The following is an 18,134-nucleotide window of genomic DNA, read 5'->3' on the forward strand; positions in this document are numbered from 1 at the left end:
GCACAAATGCAGGTCAACAAGCGGCTTGTGGATTTGATGGCACACAAGCTACTGAATGCAGCCACTGATGCTGCCCCAAACCCCTCAAAAACAAACTCTGGCCCCAGCACCTCGAGGTAAGGGCAGCGGCTTGGTGTCACGGCTCTGATACTTCGTAGCTGGAGGCCCGTGGCCAAGTGACTTAACCTCCCGGGTCTCAGTTTCCCCATCTGTTCAGTGGAATAACAGCACCTGACTCACAGGCTGTTCTAAGGATTCACTGAGATCACAAAATGTCCAAAATGTTATCAGGAGTCGCATAAATATTTAGGCATTCACCCTTTCTTTTAGATAAAAGAAAGAGTAAGTAGCATTGTGTGGAGAGATAGAGAGATTAGAGGATAAGTACTTAAACCAACAGCCTAAATTAAAGTCTTCCATTTAGGAAAATTACAGAAAGGATTCTAAATGACAATTTCCATACACAATTTATTTTCCAAAATTACAGTAAGGTGCCAATATTAAATGTACACTGTTTTCTTTTTTATCCAATAAACATAACCGAGGAAGAACGAACAGGACATGCCAAAGAATGACAGGAGAAAGATAAAGTAGCAAAAAGATAAAATATGACCACAGATAAACTCATTATTAAAACAGTTGAGGCAGGATACACTTTGTCATCCTGAGACACAGAGAGCGTTTAAATTTCCAGTTAATTTGAAGTAGACTGTCCTGGTCTGAAGATAAATTTGATTTTTTTTTTTAACAAGCAGTCTTCTTTGGGCTAAGGTTGCTGCTTACTGATTTTTTCTTGAATGCAAATTGACCCAGGGCAGCAGAGCAAGGATCTTGGTCTCTTGGAGGGAGGTGAGTTAGTGCTCTCTTTTCAAGGAGGCAGCCAGTCCTCTGCACTCATGTCAAATCAAATTTGGATTGAATTCCAGTTCTGCCTCTTACTCGCTGTGTGACGACAGCGAGCACTACCTCTCTGAGCCTCATATGTGGAGTGAGGGTACTAACAGTGTCTGCCTCACAGTCTTCGTGGCATTAAATGAAATAGTGCCTTTGAAACATCCAATAGGGTGCCAAGCCCGTGGTAGGAGTATATTACATGTCAGCCTTTACTCTTCCATCAGTCAAATGAATAATTAAATGTCCAGTCTACCGTCACCTGCAGAGCTTCAGAAATTCCAAGGTCACACAGCTAGTAAATAGAAGAACCGGAAGGTGCCACCCCTGTGCGCTTCCTACTGCTCAGTCCTGGGGAGCTTCTGTGCACTGTTGCTGGGGCAGGGGCTGCAACGACCCTTCAGAGCTGGACCTGCCCTCCAGGAGCTCACAGTCTCAGGAAGGAGAAAGGAAGGGGCACACACAGATGCCATGCAGGGGACCGTCACCACCGTCGGTGCTGTGAGGAAGGTGGGAGGGGCTGACGGCTTTCCCAGGGAGCAGCTACATGATACCACATACGGAGGAGCTCAGCTCGCACAGGGCCGGGCCCACCACAGGGACTCACTAAGTGCTGGACAGGTGGATGGCCAGGAGGGAACAGATGATGAGGGAGAAAGGGTAGCGGTTGGCTGCCTGCAGAGTGGTTGGATGGCGAGGGTGAATGGGGTGATGGGACGTGGGGAGCCATGGACGGAGGGGTAAGCAGGTGGGTGGGTGAGGGGTGGACAGGTGGGTGGGTGGGTGAGTGGGTGGGGGGAGCTGTAGGGTGGATGGGTAGGAATGGCTGGGTGGGTGACTGGACTGAATGAAGGCAGGATGGATTGGATGGGTGGATGAGAGGGAAGCTGGGAAGGAATCAGTGACTTAACCAAGTGGTTGTATGAAAACGTTAGAGAAAAGAGAACACTCACTCCTGCCCTGGGGTGCTGCCACTTACCAGGCTACAGTGACCAGCAGGGGCTGTGCTGTTTGCTGTGTCCTGGGGGGCCTGGGCTCCCAGTTTCTCTCGCAGGCTCCTGTTTTGTTCAGCGAGGTCCTCCACCTGGCCCTGCAGGCCGATCTCCGACAGCTTCAGCTCATAGAGGCAGCAACGCAGCTCCTCCAGCTGCCCACGGAGCCGGCGCTCGGTGGCGCGCTGCTCCTGCAGCCGGCGCGCCGCCTCGTCCCGCTCGCGCTCACCGCGCTCGGCCCTCGCCTGCAGGGCACGCAGTTCCGCGGCCTCCTCGGGGGCATCTCCGGCACCGGCCAGGGCCTGCCGTCTGGGGCTGCGCAGGGCCGGGGCGTCCAGTTCCGCCAGCAGGAGGCCCGCGGCGCGACACAGGCGCCTCACGTCCCGCTCCAGCCTCTGCACCTGTGCCCGCAGGACGCGCTCCTGCTCGCGCACCAGGCACAGCTGGCGCCGCTGGGTCCGCTGGCAGCGCTCCAGGGCCTCCGCCTGCCGCCCCAGCGCCTCGTCTTTGTGTCGCAGCCGCTCCCGCAGCCGCTGCAGCCGCCCCCGCTGCCGCTGGGCCGCGCGCTCCTTCTCCAGAACCTACAGGTTGGCGGTGGATGAGGGCGTCAGGACGCAAGCCCAGGGACGCACCGTCGCTCACACTGAACTTGCCTTTATTTTTAAACGTTGGTATTCTGTTCATCATGGAATATTTATACATTAAAATGTTTTATCAAAATGTTATTTATCTCGATTACTGAGGTTTTTTGGCACCTTCTTAAATTTTGCACAGAAGAGTGCCTCACTCTCTTTCCCCTAATAGGGACCCTGCCCACCCAGGAGCTCCTTGAGTCTTTGCAAGGAAACTGCAGTGGGCAGGACCGGCATCAGCTGGTGTACACTTGGAGGGCAGCTCCGGTGGTTCCACACCAGTTCCAAGGAATGCGTCTATGCCAGTTCATAAAAAGCTGCCACCGGGAACCCCTTAAGGGTCCCCATTTGCACCCAGGACCTCTCGGATCTTTCCATTTCCCAGTGCTTAAAGGGTTAATTCGTGGCCCAGCAAGGGTCAGCTAGCCCTGGCTTCCAGCTGGGAGGACAGGACCACCAGTGCCACAGCGGCTGTTCTGTATTGTGAACAATCCCCCTCCCCTGTGCAGTTAGGTACTGTCACTATCCCCTGGGACACTCAGCAATGACTTGCAGACTATTACTCAGCTAAAGGTCCTGCAGCTGGGATTCTGACCTCCATGTAGCCATCTCAAGGCCCGGAGAGCACATCTCCCTGTTCTCAAACCTTGCCCTCCCCCCACCCATGCTCTGTGCGCTGCACTGGGGTGACCCACCCACTGCGAAAACAGGAGTCCTACCTAATTTTCAGAATTAATTTAAGCACATGGGTGGACCTGCCTGCATGTTAAGCTTTCTTTCAACTGCTAGTGCCTGAGGCTGCTCCTCCGTGGAGAGCTTGTGAAGATAAAACCGAGCAAAGAGAGGCCCTGGGAGCAGGCTTTGTCTGACAGCTTGTTTTCCGGGGTGTGTTTGTGTGTGGGGGGGTTACATGGGGCTGATAAACCTGGAGTCCAAGTCCCTGTGAGGAAAACCCCTCTGTGTTTGCCGGATGGTCTGAGTCCTGCCGTGCGTGCTGCTGGGGGCACAGTGCTCCATCACCCGACAGGCCTGCCTTTATCGGCTTTCAAAATAACCACAGGTCATTGCAGAAATCACCACTATCCTGCAGATGCTCTCTGGGAACACTGACAACAATAGGGCAAAACCACCATGGGCCAGTCGCAGGTACAAAAGGCAGAGCAAAGTCATTCACGCACTCCTACACACCCTGCTCCGAAATGCAGGTATCTCGGGAGAGAGATTTAGAGTTAGAGGTTCCGGCTGGGCTGGAGCTGAGCCAAGGGGTCACTGAGGGACCCTGACCCAGCCCCCTCAACGCTCTGAACTCCTGCCCTCACCTGGAAATGGGGTTTTGTGACAGGTCGTTCCCAGATGCATGCAGATTTCATGAGGCGGGAACAGAGACGTGTGGGGAAAGGGCTGCGTCTCCCAGGGGACCGCAGTTCTCTCAGGTATCGGGGCCCCTTAGCCCCAACACCACCTCCCTTGCTGTCGCCTGGTTCTCCATCTCCTTACCACACTGTGAACACCTCATAACTGCAGGGCTGTGTCTGATTCACCTTGAAACCCCTACATGTATATGGTGCTTGGCTGAAAGAACATTTATTAATGTATTTTCTACGGAAAGATTCTCGAGGGCGGATCACACACCACCACCGTGTCTCATATTAAAAACTCCTCTTGGGGGCTGATGATGACACACGCTGAGCCCGGAGGAGAGTTAACTCGACTTCCCACACCTGACATTCAATACAAAGGGCGAGATGCCACGTACGTGTCGGCCTGGCATCCCAAAGACAAATTTTAATTTCACTGTACACCTTCTCTTTCCACAGTCCACTTCTGTTTCACTTAATGGCTGAACCAGTGCTTTTGGAACTTGTTTTGCCTGCACCCACTGTAAAAATCCCATTTTAACGGCATGCCCCATTAAATACATGCACACATACACGGTTTCGTGAAATAGCACTCCTGTTTGTACATGTGAGGCCCTTTCATATTTCCTAGTCTATTCCGTTTTCAAAACGTGGGTTGTGACTCACAGAATTGATGTCACAACCCACTGACAGATGTCAACCTGTAATGTGACAATCACTGCGCTGCTCGGTAACTCACGATCAACTGAAACAGGATGCCCCTGGGGATCTCTGGGTGCCACACGCAGCTGCCCTCCACGTCTTGCCATTTCTGCCCCTGCAGTTTTTCCTAAACGTGTCCTGCCCTTCTGCCTTCATCATCTCTCCCCTGGAATATTTCAATAAAGACTAATAATTACAAAAGCAGGTAGGGTTATTTAAATGCCTACTGTTGTAAGTGTTTCACATGTATTAACTCACTTAACCCACACAACAATTTGGGGGGGTTGGTACTATATCATTCCCATTTCACAGATGAGGAAACTGAGGCCCAGAGAGGTTAAGTGACTTGCCCTAGGTCACACAGCTAGTGAGTGGTAGAGTAAAGGTTTGGCTCCAGGCAACTGCCTCCAAAGCCCGCCCCTTAACCACATGCTGCTTCTCCAGCAGCACTCTAACTTGTCCCGTCTCCACCAAATCTCTCCCATGCAATTAGAATGACATTCCCCAAACCCTGACCCTGAGAGTCTCCTGCTAAAGTCCCCTGCAGCTGGCTTCCCACTGCTTTCATTATTTGGTCCGTGCAGTGGCCCCTCTGGAACCATCCAGTCTCACCAGCTCAGTATCCTGGCCCACTCCCTCTGCTCTGGTCCTCGTATCTTCTCCCAAACCTCTGTGCGTTTGCCCAGGCGGTTACCCACACCTCGAATGCCCTTCCCGCAAGGCCCAGTTCACCTGGCCCAGTTCTCCGTAGCTTCCCTACACCATGCACACGCACACAATGCCCGGACCACCCTCGTGGCGCACAGCCTCCAGCTTTGGAGTTCCTTGTTCCCTATCTGTGTCCCCACCTGCACTCCAGCTCCTGAGGGCAGGAGCCTGCATCCGTCCTCCCCTGGTCCTTAGGCCAAGCTGGCTCCCCTGATGTCAGCCCTGACGACCTCTGCCCTGAGCTTCCAGCCAGTGCACAGTCCCAGCAGCTCACCCACACTCTCACACACCCCAGTGGATCCCAGCCAGAGCCTTGTGAGGCGGACAGCACAGGATGGGGAATCCCATTCTACAGATGGGGCAGCTGAGGCCCAGGGAAGCCACAGGACCTTGCCCCAAACCCCACTGTGCTCTCCCGGCTCGCCCCACTGTTTTTGCTCAACTGCAGTTGCCACCACATCCAAACACATGGGGTGACCCTGCTGTGACTAGAAACAGGAGCCGGAAGGAAGGAGGGAACCAGTACCTGGTTGGCGAGCTCCCCCTGCAGCACTTCCAGCTCCTCCTGGGCCCGGAGATAGGCACTCCTTTCCTGGAACATGCGGGCGCTCAGCTGGTCCACCTTCCGGAGGAGCTTCCTCTCGGACAGCTCCAGCTCCTGGATTCTGCAGCACGGAAGCAAGAAGGAGCTCACCCAGGATGCAGTAACCATGGCCGGAGGCTCTCACAGACACCAGGGGCAACCTTCTGTTTTTGTCATTTGGCCAATTTAATAGTCTGACAAAAATCACAGTTTGTACGACATTCACACATATCTTTTTAAAGAGGGTCTAAAATACTTCAAAGACTCTTCCGTCTCATAAGGCACCGTGCATCAGAAATCTTAAAGTGCTCTCATCCCTAAGCCAGTAATCCCGAGTTCCGGTGAAACCAACTAAGGACCGAGCCTGAAGCAAACATCTGCATAGTTTCAGTGAATCTGCACATTACCAGCCCACAGCTGGCTTTCCTTAGTTCTACTGCACATGAGGAAACTGAGGATCAGACATGCTCAGCAACTCACCCAAGGTCACACAGCATTATAGAGTCCAGGCTATCTGACTCCCAGACTCACACTTTTAACCCTGTGCTCTGTTGCCTCCCATTTGAGTTACATTCTTGTAAATCCCTTCCAAGGAAATAATTGAAACTCAGAAAGAAAACGTTTCTGTGATTAAAATAATTAATCTCTGTATTACAAAAGTAAGAAGTTAGAAACAGCCTAATTGCCTAACAGTTCGGGATGGCAAAGCCACATGAAGGATTTGTGTTACCCTGGGGAAATGGTGAGGTCGTGTCACATACAAAGTAATACCCAGACCGGAAGTGAGCCTTGACTACAGCTACGTGGAAGGGAGAAGCATGCATGAGTGGACGGAAACCGGAATGGGACAGCCTGGCTCCTGGCCCACTGGAAGAGGAGGTGCAGCTAAGACTTTCCTGTTGCCTGTTTGTGCCTAGTATCCAAGTCCCCTAATGTTCCAGTCTTACCTCTATAAGAGAAACCAGGAAACACTTGAGAAGTGCATTCACAGCTACGTGGACAAGCTGCACTTTCTCACTGTTTCACCCAAGTCCACGCTGGGTGACCTGCTTAGCCAGGACAGACTCTGCTTCCCTGGGTGAGGCCCTAGCTTTGCCTCCTTGCTCTGCCATTCACCCACCATGGAGCCAAAACGGGGTCCATTCACCACTATGACCCTCGGTATCTTTCTCTGTAAAACAGAGGTAATTTGCACATTGCTCAGTGGGTTGTTGTGAGGATTAAATAACACGATGCATTACTACTGATGATAAAGCCAAGAGTCCCCTCTCCGACTCTAGTTCTGAGGCCCTTGGGGAGGGTCTCAAAAGTGACAGAAGGCAATGTGCCCCCTTGTATGGATTGTAACGGAGTTCCTTGCAAAGTGAGTGAGAGGAGTGACCTCACGTTAGTCAGTGTCAGGCTGAGTACCTCTGACTGGTTATAAAATGTGGCGATCTCGAAACAGAACAAGAAAAGCCTCTCTTAAGTTTTTGAGACCAACGATAAAGAAGAGACAGTGTTTAATTCTGAGATGATCCCTGTCCTAACCTAAGCAGGAAAGGACCAATCTCGCTGTGGCAGCTGCACAATTGCCCCCAAACATATCCAGGCCCCAGTCCCTGGAACCCATGAATGTTACCTTAAAATGCCCAAGAGATTGTAGACGTGACTAAGTTACAGATCTTGAGATGAGGAGCAGATCCTGCATTCTCTGGGTGGGCCCACACTGCTGTCACATTTGCCCTTACAGGAGGGAGGCAGATGGAGATTTGACACAGAAGGTGAGGGCGATACAATCTCTGAAGAAGGGGGACCGCTGGCACAAGGTGCTACCCTGCCAGCGTTGACAGGAGAGGGAGGGGCCAAGAGCAAGGAATGCAGCAGTAACCACTGGAAAAGGCCAGGAACAGGCCCCCTGGAGCTTGTGCAGAGAGCAGGGTCCCACCCACTGCTGGACGTCAGCACAAGGAGAGTGCTTTAGATTCAGCCTCCAGAATTGCAAGACACTGAAGGCGTGTAGTTCTAAGCCACTGGGTTTGCGGTCATTTGTTTTGGCAGCCATACGAAACAAATGCACTCACAAATGTGAAACAGACACTAAAGGACAGCTTTCCACCGATGAATGACAAGTTAAAAAATATTAATATGCAGAGCTGTAAAGAGTGCTATGAAATTAGGAGACTCCCTTAGGGAGTAGGATGAATTCACCCCCTCATGGCTGCAGTTGTCATTCTGGGCAGGCTGCCTGGGTTCAAGTCCCAGCTCCTCCACGAGGCTGGGTGTGCACCCCACCTTCAGAGAACAGAGGACACAGGCCACTTTTCCCCACAGGCGCATGCACGATGCCCCCCACCCAAGCCCCACAGGCCCCTCCCCTCCATCACTCACAGTCTCTCCCATCTCTGTCTCTCCCTCACATGGAGGGGTCTCCTTTGCTGGGGTTCCCCACCCATCTTCCCCAGGCCCGTTGACTTGGTTTTCACTGCCAGTGTTTCTGAAGGGAGATTTGAACGTACAAGCATGTCGGGGCTACACTCTTGTCTCTCCAGAGCTGGGCCCTGCATTCCCCAGCTCTCAACCCCCAGGACTTATGTTATGGGCTGGATGTGTCCCCACAAATTCATCTGTTGAAGCTCTAACCCCAGGACCTCAGAGTATGACTGTATTTGGAGACAGGGTCTTTACAAAAGTAATTAGGGTAAAATTAGGTCGTGTGGGGGACCTAACCCCAGTGCCTGGTGTCCTTGTAAGAAGAGGAGATTAGGACCCAGACACACACACACACACACACACAGAGACGGCCATATAGAGACACAGGGAGAAGACGGCTATGTACACGCCGAGGAGAGAGCCTCAGGAGGGACCCACCCCACCAACAACTGTTCCTGGATTTCTAGGGCCGAGGACAGTGAGAAAATTAATTTCCGTTCTTGAAGCTGTTCAGTCTGTGGAACTCTGCTGAGGCAGCCCAGCTGGCTGACACAATTTAGTACATGACCTGTCGGGGGTAAGTGCAGGCTGTAGAATGAGTGAATGAATGAATGGCTAGATGAATAAATGAATGGACAGTCACATAGAGTGATACACAGAGTAACACAATCATTTTTCTGATATGGGAATTTCTCCACGTGAAAAGTTTTACAAAGAGGAAACGAAGTAAAGCACATGTAAACCCATTCAGTGACTTGCCTTTGTTAAAAAGAAGGGAAATACAAGAAAATGGCAAAGAAAGTCCCAGACAAATCATGGCTGCTGGTAAAAAGCCTGTCAGAACTGATCCCGGCCATAACTGTCCTGCACTTCCATGCTGCGTTTCTCCTCTGAAAAACATGCAAAGCCCCATCTCATTCTGCTGGCCGAGGCATCAAAAGTTGATCCAGAAAGAGCTTGGGCTTTGGAGAAAGACCTGGATTCGAATGCCCGACCTCTGGAACATGTCGGTTCCATCAGGAAAACAGCCCATACCAGAAGTTCAGCAGAAAGAAACAAACACAGAGAATCTGCTACAAAGGTGATGGATGAGTGACAGACCAGACAGAGATGATGGCAACCCGGAGACAAGCAACGGCCAGGAGCACATCTGCCTCTGGAGCTGGAGGGACACACAAGGAGAGGTGGTGACACCGAGGTGTGGGGACAGGTCACCGGCAGAAGCAGGGCCGCAGAAGAAGCGGAGAGCATGACCAAGTTGCAGCCACAGCCAGAGATGTCACCCAGAGCAGAGAGAGGAGAAACACCCTGGCTTGTCCCTTCCTCCTCCCTTCGGTGGCTCCCATTGGCTGGACCCAGAAGGAAGACAGTGAGCCAGAGAGCCTGGGACACCTCTCTGTAGGCTCAGCCTCTGTGACACGGAGCAGGGCACAGGAAAGAGAGGGAAGGAACTGAGGGCCAATGACACCACAGGCAAGTTATGGGACATCAGTGAGCCTGCCTCCTCGGCCGTAGAAACGATTCAACACACCTTCTTACCCGGTTATGAAATACACAAAGGATTCATGAAGTACACAAGCAGAGGGCCACATGGCATATTTACCTGCTCCTGAGCCCGGACTCTGACGTCACGTATTTGTCCACAGCTGCCAACAGCTTCTGCTCCGAGGATTCCAGCTGCTTCCTGAGCGTCCCCGTATCCACGTCTGGGCTCCTGGCCGCTTCTTCTGGAAGACATCCCTGCTCCTCTCCACTATCCTCCACGTCCTGGAAGATCCAGGACGTGTCAATCTTCACGTCAACGTTCATGACATCAAACCCATCACTGCTGGGGGCTCTGACTACGTAGCTGAAACTTTTTTCCGTCCGTCCTTTAGGTGTCGGCTCCATCTCAGACATAGTTCGTGGGTCAAGACTTAATAAAATTCAGTGAATTTACAACATTGGCTTTCTGAAGATTTCGAGGTGGGTGCAGTGCCTTCAGATTGTGCAGGAAAATATCCTCTGAGGAGGGCAAGAACAGGTGGATTATTTATGAGTGTGGGACTTGGGTTTCATTGGCACAAGCGTCATGCAATTTGAATGAAAGCCTCTCGTTTTACAAGCCGGCATGCCAGAAGCAAGAAAACGTTGCAGAAAAATCACTTGGAATTAAACACTTAGAAAGGTGCACAAAGAGGTAAAAGTGGACTCCAGGCAGAACCATCAGAATGTTATAGGTTCTCAGGAACGAAGCTCCAACTTATGCCCGTAATGAACGCATTACGCCTCCTCTTTGAGTGCAGCACACATTTGTCAAGGACCTAACGTTCGCTGGGCGGAGGGGATGGGGAACTGGTGCCGTGCTGGGTCAGCTCACCTGACCTTGTCCAACTCTCCAGGTAACCCTAGGAGGTGGGTGTCATCATAACCCCTGCACAGAGGATGAAACAGAGGCTGCAGAAGCTGGGGTTGGCTTGTCCTGGCCCACAGGTGGGAAGGAGAACACTCAGGATTCCAATCAGGGTCTGGCTCCAAATCTTGAGAGGTGAGGGATGCGCCAAGACCCAGACAGGAAATAACGCATCCTGTGAGCAGGCTGGGGCAGGAGTGATTGACAGCTGACTGTGACCAATGGAAGAAGCCCCACGAGAAGCCCACATTCTTGACCTTCCTTGGAGGAGTGTTCTGCCCGCAGAAGGTGCAACTTTCCCCTTCCCCCCAGGACAGGTAAAAGCCAGTCTGAGCCCCAGGGCCTCAGCCTGGGGAAGCATCTTCAGGCTCTTTTTTGGATGAGTGACTAAGACTTTGAGGTTCATGGAAATAAATGCTCAGGTTTTGAGCAAGATGGAAAGGGATGTGGCCTGCCTGTGGGTTACCAACCAACCCCCATGGGCTTCTCGGGGGTGGACACCGGGGGGTGAGAGGATTGTCGTGGAGCAGCGGTACGCACAGGGCCCTGCACCCCAGGAGTCTCAGTGAGGCTCCCTAAGGCTGAGGGAGGTCGCAGGAAGGACGCTGGCCAAGAGCAGGGCACCAGGAGTGCTCATTCCTGATGGGGAACAGCAGCTCCAGAGAGACAGTGGGTGGAGGGAGGCGGGAGGGACCACAGCTCCCCCCTACTACAGAGCTGGAATCTGGAGGGGATAGTTTGGGGTCTGCAGAAGCCCCCAAGGGTTCTTAGACAACCTCCAGGAGAGGACCCCAACTGGCTGGTGGGGATCTCTCACCCTCTTTGGCAGGCCTCTAGCTCATTCTGGTTCAATGTGAGAAGACAAACAAAAACAAAAAGTTGTTTGTCCTGGGAGCAGCAGGCCGGTGACAAACCAGTCCCAGAAAGTGAGGGAAAACCAGGAGCCACAGACCCTGAGACTCTCAGCCTGCAAGATAGCAGGATGGAGAAGGGAGGCAGGATGAGGAAGAAGGGAGGCAGGAGTGACCGATGGAAGGAAAGACCACGAATTCGCTTAGAAAGGTGTTGAGTTCGTGCTAAGGCACGGTGTCCAACTCTCCAAGGTAACCACAGTCCCCACAGTGACGGGACATCTGACCCCTGGACTTCTCTGCCCAGCTTCTCACTGGTTGCTGCTGGCCTGCAGAGGAGCAAATGTGTCAGAGTGAGGCGTGGGAAACCACAGGTTTAAGCCGTACCGCGTGGCTGAGACTGTGCCAAGAACATGGCCCGGGCTCTCCTCTCCTCCACCCAATAGGTCTGTGAAGAGGGGGGTGGTGAAGGGTGGACTCAACCCTTCTCCTTTTCGCATGAGGAACTGACCTTGTGGGCAGCCGACCTTGTAGCTCTGCTCACCTGGAAACCATACACACGTGGGACGTGGGCTGTGTTACTAGGCAACCACCTTCACAACAACCACGGGGGTGCATCTCACCTGGGCGCAGAGGGCTGTGGGTGAAGTGTGGGTACGCACCTGGTGGGCTGGCAGCTCTCTGAGGTTCGCTGAGAACAATGGATCTTGGAACTGGATCTGTCCCTGGCAAGGACCTTGGAAGCAATGCCTGCGACTGTCACAAGAAATGCTGGCTCCTGGTGGGGACTTTGGTCTTCCACGCCGAGGCAGCTCCCATACCTGCCTGTATAAACCTCACTGCCTCACACCTGAGCTGTCTCCTGGCGGCCAAAGAGAATCTCTCCTGGTCCTCGTGGGCTGTATGTTCTCCTTGGAGGATGCGTCCCACTGAGGGATGTCACCTGCTGTATCTCCAGCCAGGGTCCGGGAGTCCAGGGATCTAACTGTCTAGTTGGGCCAAAGAAGACCTCTTACGAGGCCCTGCGTGGGAACAGTCACCCATCCCACAGATGAAGAAGTTAGGACTCAGGGTGACGAGACCTTTGCCATTGTCCACTGCAGGGAAGTGGTCGGGCTGGGAGTGGGCCCAGATGGGGCTGACTTCAAAGTCGATGCCATTCCAGTCCCGTTGTCTGAGCAGGAGAGGGAGCAGACAGAAGTTTGGACACCAGAGCGCCCGAGGATCACACTCCTGCAGCTGGGAGAGGATGGACGCTCGGTGCCTTAGGATCCACGCGTGCCTTCTGGACTTCCGCCCACTAAGTTAGCAAAGCAGAGCTTCTCTGTGCTTCCTCAACCCAGAGAAAGCAGACATGCTTTTATCTTCTTCACTGCTCTGTGGCTCCACATTCCCTCACCCCAGGGAGTGCTCAGGTGCCTGTTTCTTCAAGCAAAGACATCAGTTCATTCACGTTTGGTCGCTAAATGTTGCTAAGTCATGGGGGCTGGTGTAGTGGGTGCTTTGGGTTTAGATCCAAAAGAGAATGGTCACTTCTCGGCTGCCCTGGTGTGTGTTTGCTTAGAGGCCCTCACTCCTTTGATTTGGTTTGAACATCCCTCTCAACATGGCTGGGGTGCCCCTCTGTGCCAACCACTGGGTCCTTCTCCAGCCCTGGACTTGCCCTTCTGAGAACTTTCAGCTCCTCTTTTGGGTCCCCGTCCCCCTGTGAGTCCCTCAGGGGCCTGGACTTCTGTCATTTTAGCTTTCTCCAAAGGTTCTTCTCACTAGACATCACTAGACAGGATTGCTCTTGCAGCCCACTGAGCAAAGGGCAGCGACTCTTCCCAGCCTTGGGATCCACCCATCCTTGCCTTCAGCTGCTTCTTCCGACACAGACGCGGTTGTTCTTTCCCTCACACCACCTTCTGTTTCACACGATCTATTCTAATTCTAAAAGTCTTCCTCCCAAAAGCTTGGGAGACGACAGACATGTGACCAGGTGCCTTCTTCTGGAGATGCTCCCCCTCCTAGCCACCCACCCACACACCCACCCACCCTAGAAGAAGAACAGCAGCAGCAGCGAAAAGTAACTTCTCCTGTCCAGGATTCCCTCCTGGACTTGACTCTCACCAGCTGCTACCCCTTCCTCCTCGGCTGCCCCACTCTGTCCTTTTTCCTGGGAGGCTTGATTCAGGGGCTGGTCTCCCGAGATCTTCTCTGTGGTTGTAAGGGAGTGGCCTGGTCTCAGACCACTGTGGAAGGAGCCTCATTCCCCGGAGAAGGTCCAGGAACACTCCACATCCCAGCATGTCTTCCTCAGCCGTCCCGTGAAAGTACAACCAAGATGCAAGACAGCCCCAGTGTGGTCGAGTCGGGGCCACGTCCGTCTCTCAGTCCTCATTCCACATGGCCCCAAACACTGTCATGCTCTGGGACTTTCTCTATGTCACACCCACGAGCGTGATGGAACCTGTGGCTTCCCCTTTGGAAATCTGAGGTCCCTGGGGTCCACCCTCCACCGTGGGCGAGGCTCCGGGCCCTCCTCTCTCTGGCCACCAGCTGCTGAATCCAGCCATACGGGGACCTGGAAAGTTTTGCTGACTGGGGCTTGCCTTTGTGTTCAGATCACAGGGATATTTGCAAGTCAGTCTGGCTGACAGATTCTGGATGCACAGGGCACAGTTCATGGACTCGTATGTACATGGTCTATGTCCAGCCAGGCACACACGCCATGGCCAGGGGAGGTAAACAGTGCAGGGACATGGGCCTGTCCCCAGACAGGGCAGTAGCTCTGCCATCGCTCAGTTTCTGGTAATTGCACTTAGTTTCCTGGTACTCAGGTCACTGCCGCTCGGGCTTTTGAAGGTACCACAGCGGGGACGCAGGTGTGGCCCCGGGACTCACAAAACCCCTATTGTCCCTGCAGAGCGCCTACAGCTCGGCCTGGCCAGGACCCAGCCATAGATCCAAAAAGGCCTCCCCATCAAGCTGTCGTCAAGTGTATGTGAATTCTGGTTTCAGTCTCTGGGCTTGGAATAGCTTGTTTTGCAGTTGAATTTTGGTTTGAGTGGGGTTGGGGTTGCCATAGGAACTCAGTTTATTCCATTAAGCTCTTTTTCTATCCTGTAGAATTAAAAAACAATTTGATATGACACAAGAACCAAGGGTTGAAACGGTTGGAAAGGCCCCTGGCTTGTCTGTTCCCACCTACCCCAACTGCTGTCCTGAACTCTCCAGCTGAGCCCTGAGGGACCCTCCCTGACAACCCAGGGGAAGAGGAGACACGACTCAGAGCACCTGTCCTCCAATACCCACCCCCACCCCCAAGGCTCCCCACTCCCGACCTGCGGAGACCTGGGGTCATTCCTTGGCTCACTGAGTGAACTTTGATCACGTGCCAAGCGCTAACCTAGGCACTGGGGCAGAGAAGCTACAAGGCAGAGCTCTTGTGTGCAGGACTCAGGCTCAGGGCAACCACGAGGACAGCAGGCAGGGACCCGGCATCAGAGCTCAGCCCGAGGTCCAGGCAGCTCATGCGCATTTTGGGTGTCCCCAGAGCTCATGGGGCTGGATTCAGGGGCAACACTCGAGGCTGTAGGAGCCCTGGCAGACCCCAGCCCCAAGCTGGGCACTCAGAACAGGGGGAATGGGGAGGGCCCTGGGTGCCAAAACAGGAGCTCAGGGAGAGACATGCAGGGTCCGGTGAACAGAGTAAGACCAGCTGCCAGGAGGGCTTCCATCTGGAGGTCCCTGAGCGTGGTGCGGGCATTGAAACCAGGCTGGGTGAGTCCAGGGCAGAAGGAGGGGGCGGGGCAGGGAGCTGAGGGCTCATTACTCATTATTAAGGCGTTTTGTATGCAGATCATGGCCCTGCCCACCAGCCTCCTGCTCCAGCTGACAGACCCCCGACCCTCCCCAAAAGCCCACTCTGGCCTGGACACTATGGAGGATTTACTGATCCACAGGCATCAGAGAGCACCAGAAACTAAAGCCAAATGGAAAGAACTTGGGGGCGGGGGGAGCCCTTTTCAAGATGAAATGCAACAGGGGGACAACCAGTTCGCACAGTCCATCCTTATTCACAAGGAGCTCCCGAACTTCATCCCAGATCTGGAACTCGCCAGTGACCCCTGCACGCCCTGGGCCAATGAGCCTGAGCGCTGAGCAACTCCCACAAGGCCGCCTGCCACAGCGCCTCGGCTCCCTGGGAATGTCACGATCCAGTCGGGAGGAATCCTCCTTTTAAAAACATCACCATTTTTATCTGAAAATGAAAGGATACCAACCCGAGTTCTTGGCTCACAGAAGTCATCAAGGCCACAGAATGAATGCTAGTGAGAAAAACAAAAAAAGGAACAAAAACTATAAAATAAGACCAAAAGAAAATGAGGAAAAAAAAAGAAAAGAAAAAAAAGATGTAAGATATGTAGTATGGGATTCAGTGACAGCATCTTATAAGAACTACGACACTGGGATTAGGTTTGGAAAGAGAAACAGGAAGTAAGAGGCTTCAGCAGCTGACTTCACCTCGGAAAGTCATCCAAGGGGGCCTTGGGTAACCCCACCTGCTCCCCAAACATCTGGCTAATTCATACAGGGGAGAGTTACTCCAGGGACCAGGACTTGTGGAGCTGAGATGTGGCTTTCTTACAGAACCTGGTAGGACAGCATATGTGAGGGAAGGACCCTCTGATGGCACGGTTGGTGGCTTCCAGGGCCAGGCAGTGTCCACTCTAGGACAGACGTCATCCAGTCCAACCTGCCGACAAATGGAAGCCCTCCCCCTACACCATCCCTGCCAGGGCTCCCTCTGTAAGAGACTGTTAGCATGTGAACTGCTATCTTCAGGTCAGGGTTAACAGCCCCTAGCCTGAAACAACATAATTATAAAATTCCAGGATGTGGGCAGTTGCAGCATGGAGACTAGAAGTCCTGTAGCTTATCTTATACTCCTGGTCTCCTTGTCCTGTAGTAAATCTTATACTCTTTGAAACTATGTAAGTCCTGTAAGTTTATCTTGTACTCTCAGAAGCTATGGAAGGCCTTGAAAATGCTATATAACCCCTTGGCTTTAAGTGTTTGGGGTCCTTGTTAAAAACCCGCTGCGTCGGGCAGAGACTGGGACCCCAGCCGGCTGGTAATAAACCTCGCTGTGTGACTTGCATTATTGTGCGGGTTCTCTGTCTGTCTGAGGGGGACAATTCCGGACCTTAACACCTCTCCCAAGAGAGTCACTATTTAAAACCTTTTCTGCCTCTTGATTAGGCTACTTTCAAAAGAAAAAAAAAAATAGCAGGAAAAAAATTGGTCTTAAAGAAAGGAACAATTGTACAGTTCAGTTTAAAAGTAGTTTATTCTTTTCATCAACTAACTCATGACTTGCTTTATTCAAAAAGAATTTCTGGTCATTAGGTGAAACACGTCTAAACATCACCTGGGTCTTTTAGCAATAATTCTTGGTTTTTGTTTTGTTTTTTGTTTTTTGTTTTCTCAAAACAAGATACTGGCTTCCCAATATTATTTATTGAAAAAGTTAAAATCCAAACAGACAGCCAGCTTTTAAACTAGTTTTATAATTATTGGACGTTAGAGCCAGAAGAGGCCTAGGCAATCACCTAGCTCTTCATTTTCTTCATGGGGAAACTGAGGCCCAGGGGATGGGAGGGACTTGCCAAGACCACCCAGTAGAGTGTGGCAGGGAAAGTGTCCCCAGGGGTCCATCTGCTCTGCATGCCAGCCTCAGCAACTCCTTTCTGTGACTAAAGGAGACAGACCCACCCACAACCATCTTCTTTGAGAAAAGAGCAAAACAGAGCAAGAAAGAGGATTCAGACATTTCCCAGTTAGACCCCCGCTCAGGGCCTTTCCACCCTTTTCAAATTTAATCAGCAAGAACAATTATGGCAAGTTTGAGGTCTTTTCTCTGTCATGTCTTGCTCTAGGATCCATTTTATGACAAAAGTGGTGAAGCTGGCTGGGAGACAGACAGGCGGGGCCGTTGCTGGCAGCCCACCCCCCTCCTCCCGGCCTTAGCTCAGAATCCTCACTTCCTCCAGCTCCTTGAATTTCATTTAATCCTGAACTCCACCCTAGGAGACGGAGAGTGCCATTTGCAGAGGCAGATGGGAACACCCAGGCCACTGGGAGCAGAGGGGTAAATCCCCTGGGTCTCAAGGCCCACGTGGGGCAAAGACAGGAGTGAGGCCCCGACACATCCGTCGGCAAAGCCAGGTTATCCCCGAGAAATTCTTGAATTGCATTACACTTGAGATTCCCTCGGGTCCTCAAAACTGGACGGTTGGGCATCTGGCAAATGGAGACCCTAGGAATCTGCTTAAACCGGAATTCCCGCAGGGCCTTCCAGGGTTCTGGCAGGAAGAAACACGGCACCATCCCGGGCGGGTCTTTTCCAGCCTTGACCCTCTGCTGCCCGCCTGAGGACACCGCCGGTTGTGCAGGTCCGGAGGCCCTGAAGTTTCAGGTGGAGACGGGCCATTGCCAGAAAGGTGCTCTACTAACCTGCCTGAGAGCTGACTCGCATGAGAGAAAGGAGAGGAAGGTTCCGCAACGGGCCTTGCGTCTGAGGAAGCTGTCCTATCTCATTGGGGACGTTGTGCTTGACTCCTCCAGA

The 18,134-nt window shown here is 52.6% G+C and overlaps 2 protein-coding genes across 9 annotated transcripts in view; both read right to left on the reverse strand.

Annotated features, from left to right (window-relative positions):
* The window catches only part of C5H4orf50 (chromosome 5 C4orf50 homolog), a 99,946-nt gene extending 87,519 nt beyond the window's left edge, over window positions 1–12,427 (reverse strand). For 3 of the 4 annotated variants that reach the window (XM_033106694.1, XM_033106696.1, XM_033106695.1), the window contains exons 1-4: window positions 12,184–12,427; window positions 9,882–10,282; window positions 5,810–5,948; window positions 1,871–2,464 (exon numbers count right to left, since the gene is read on the reverse strand). In XM_033106694.1, the coding sequence (XP_032962585.1) occupies window positions 1,871–2,464; window positions 5,810–5,948; window positions 9,882–10,177 (1,029 nt within the window). In that variant the 5' untranslated portion in view covers window positions 10,178–10,282; window positions 12,184–12,427. The remainder of the gene's footprint in view (window positions 1–1,870; window positions 2,465–5,809; window positions 5,949–9,881; window positions 10,283–12,183) is intronic. The other variant, XM_033106697.1, reaches the window with a different exon arrangement.
* A 1,238-nt stretch (window positions 12,428–13,665) lies between these two features.
* The window catches only part of JAKMIP1 (janus kinase and microtubule interacting protein 1), a 104,379-nt gene continuing 99,910 nt past the window's right edge, over window positions 13,666–18,134 (reverse strand). For 4 of the 5 annotated variants that reach the window (XM_033106709.1, XM_033106705.1, XM_033106707.1 and 1 more), the window contains 2 exons: window positions 15,790–15,834; window positions 13,666–14,626 (listed from right to left, as the gene is read on the reverse strand). In XM_033106709.1, the coding sequence (XP_032962600.1) occupies window positions 14,609–14,626; window positions 15,790–15,834 (63 nt within the window). In that variant the 3' untranslated portion in view covers window positions 13,666–14,608. Of the gene's footprint in view, window positions 14,627–15,789; window positions 15,866–18,134 lie in introns of all 5 variants that reach the window. The other variant, XM_033106708.1, reaches the window with a different exon arrangement.

Source organism: Rhinolophus ferrumequinum, chromosome 5, assembly GCF_004115265.2.
Source record: "Rhinolophus ferrumequinum isolate MPI-CBG mRhiFer1 chromosome 5, mRhiFer1_v1.p, whole genome shotgun sequence".
Lineage (NCBI taxonomy): Eukaryota > Metazoa > Chordata > Mammalia > Chiroptera > Rhinolophidae > Rhinolophus > Rhinolophus ferrumequinum.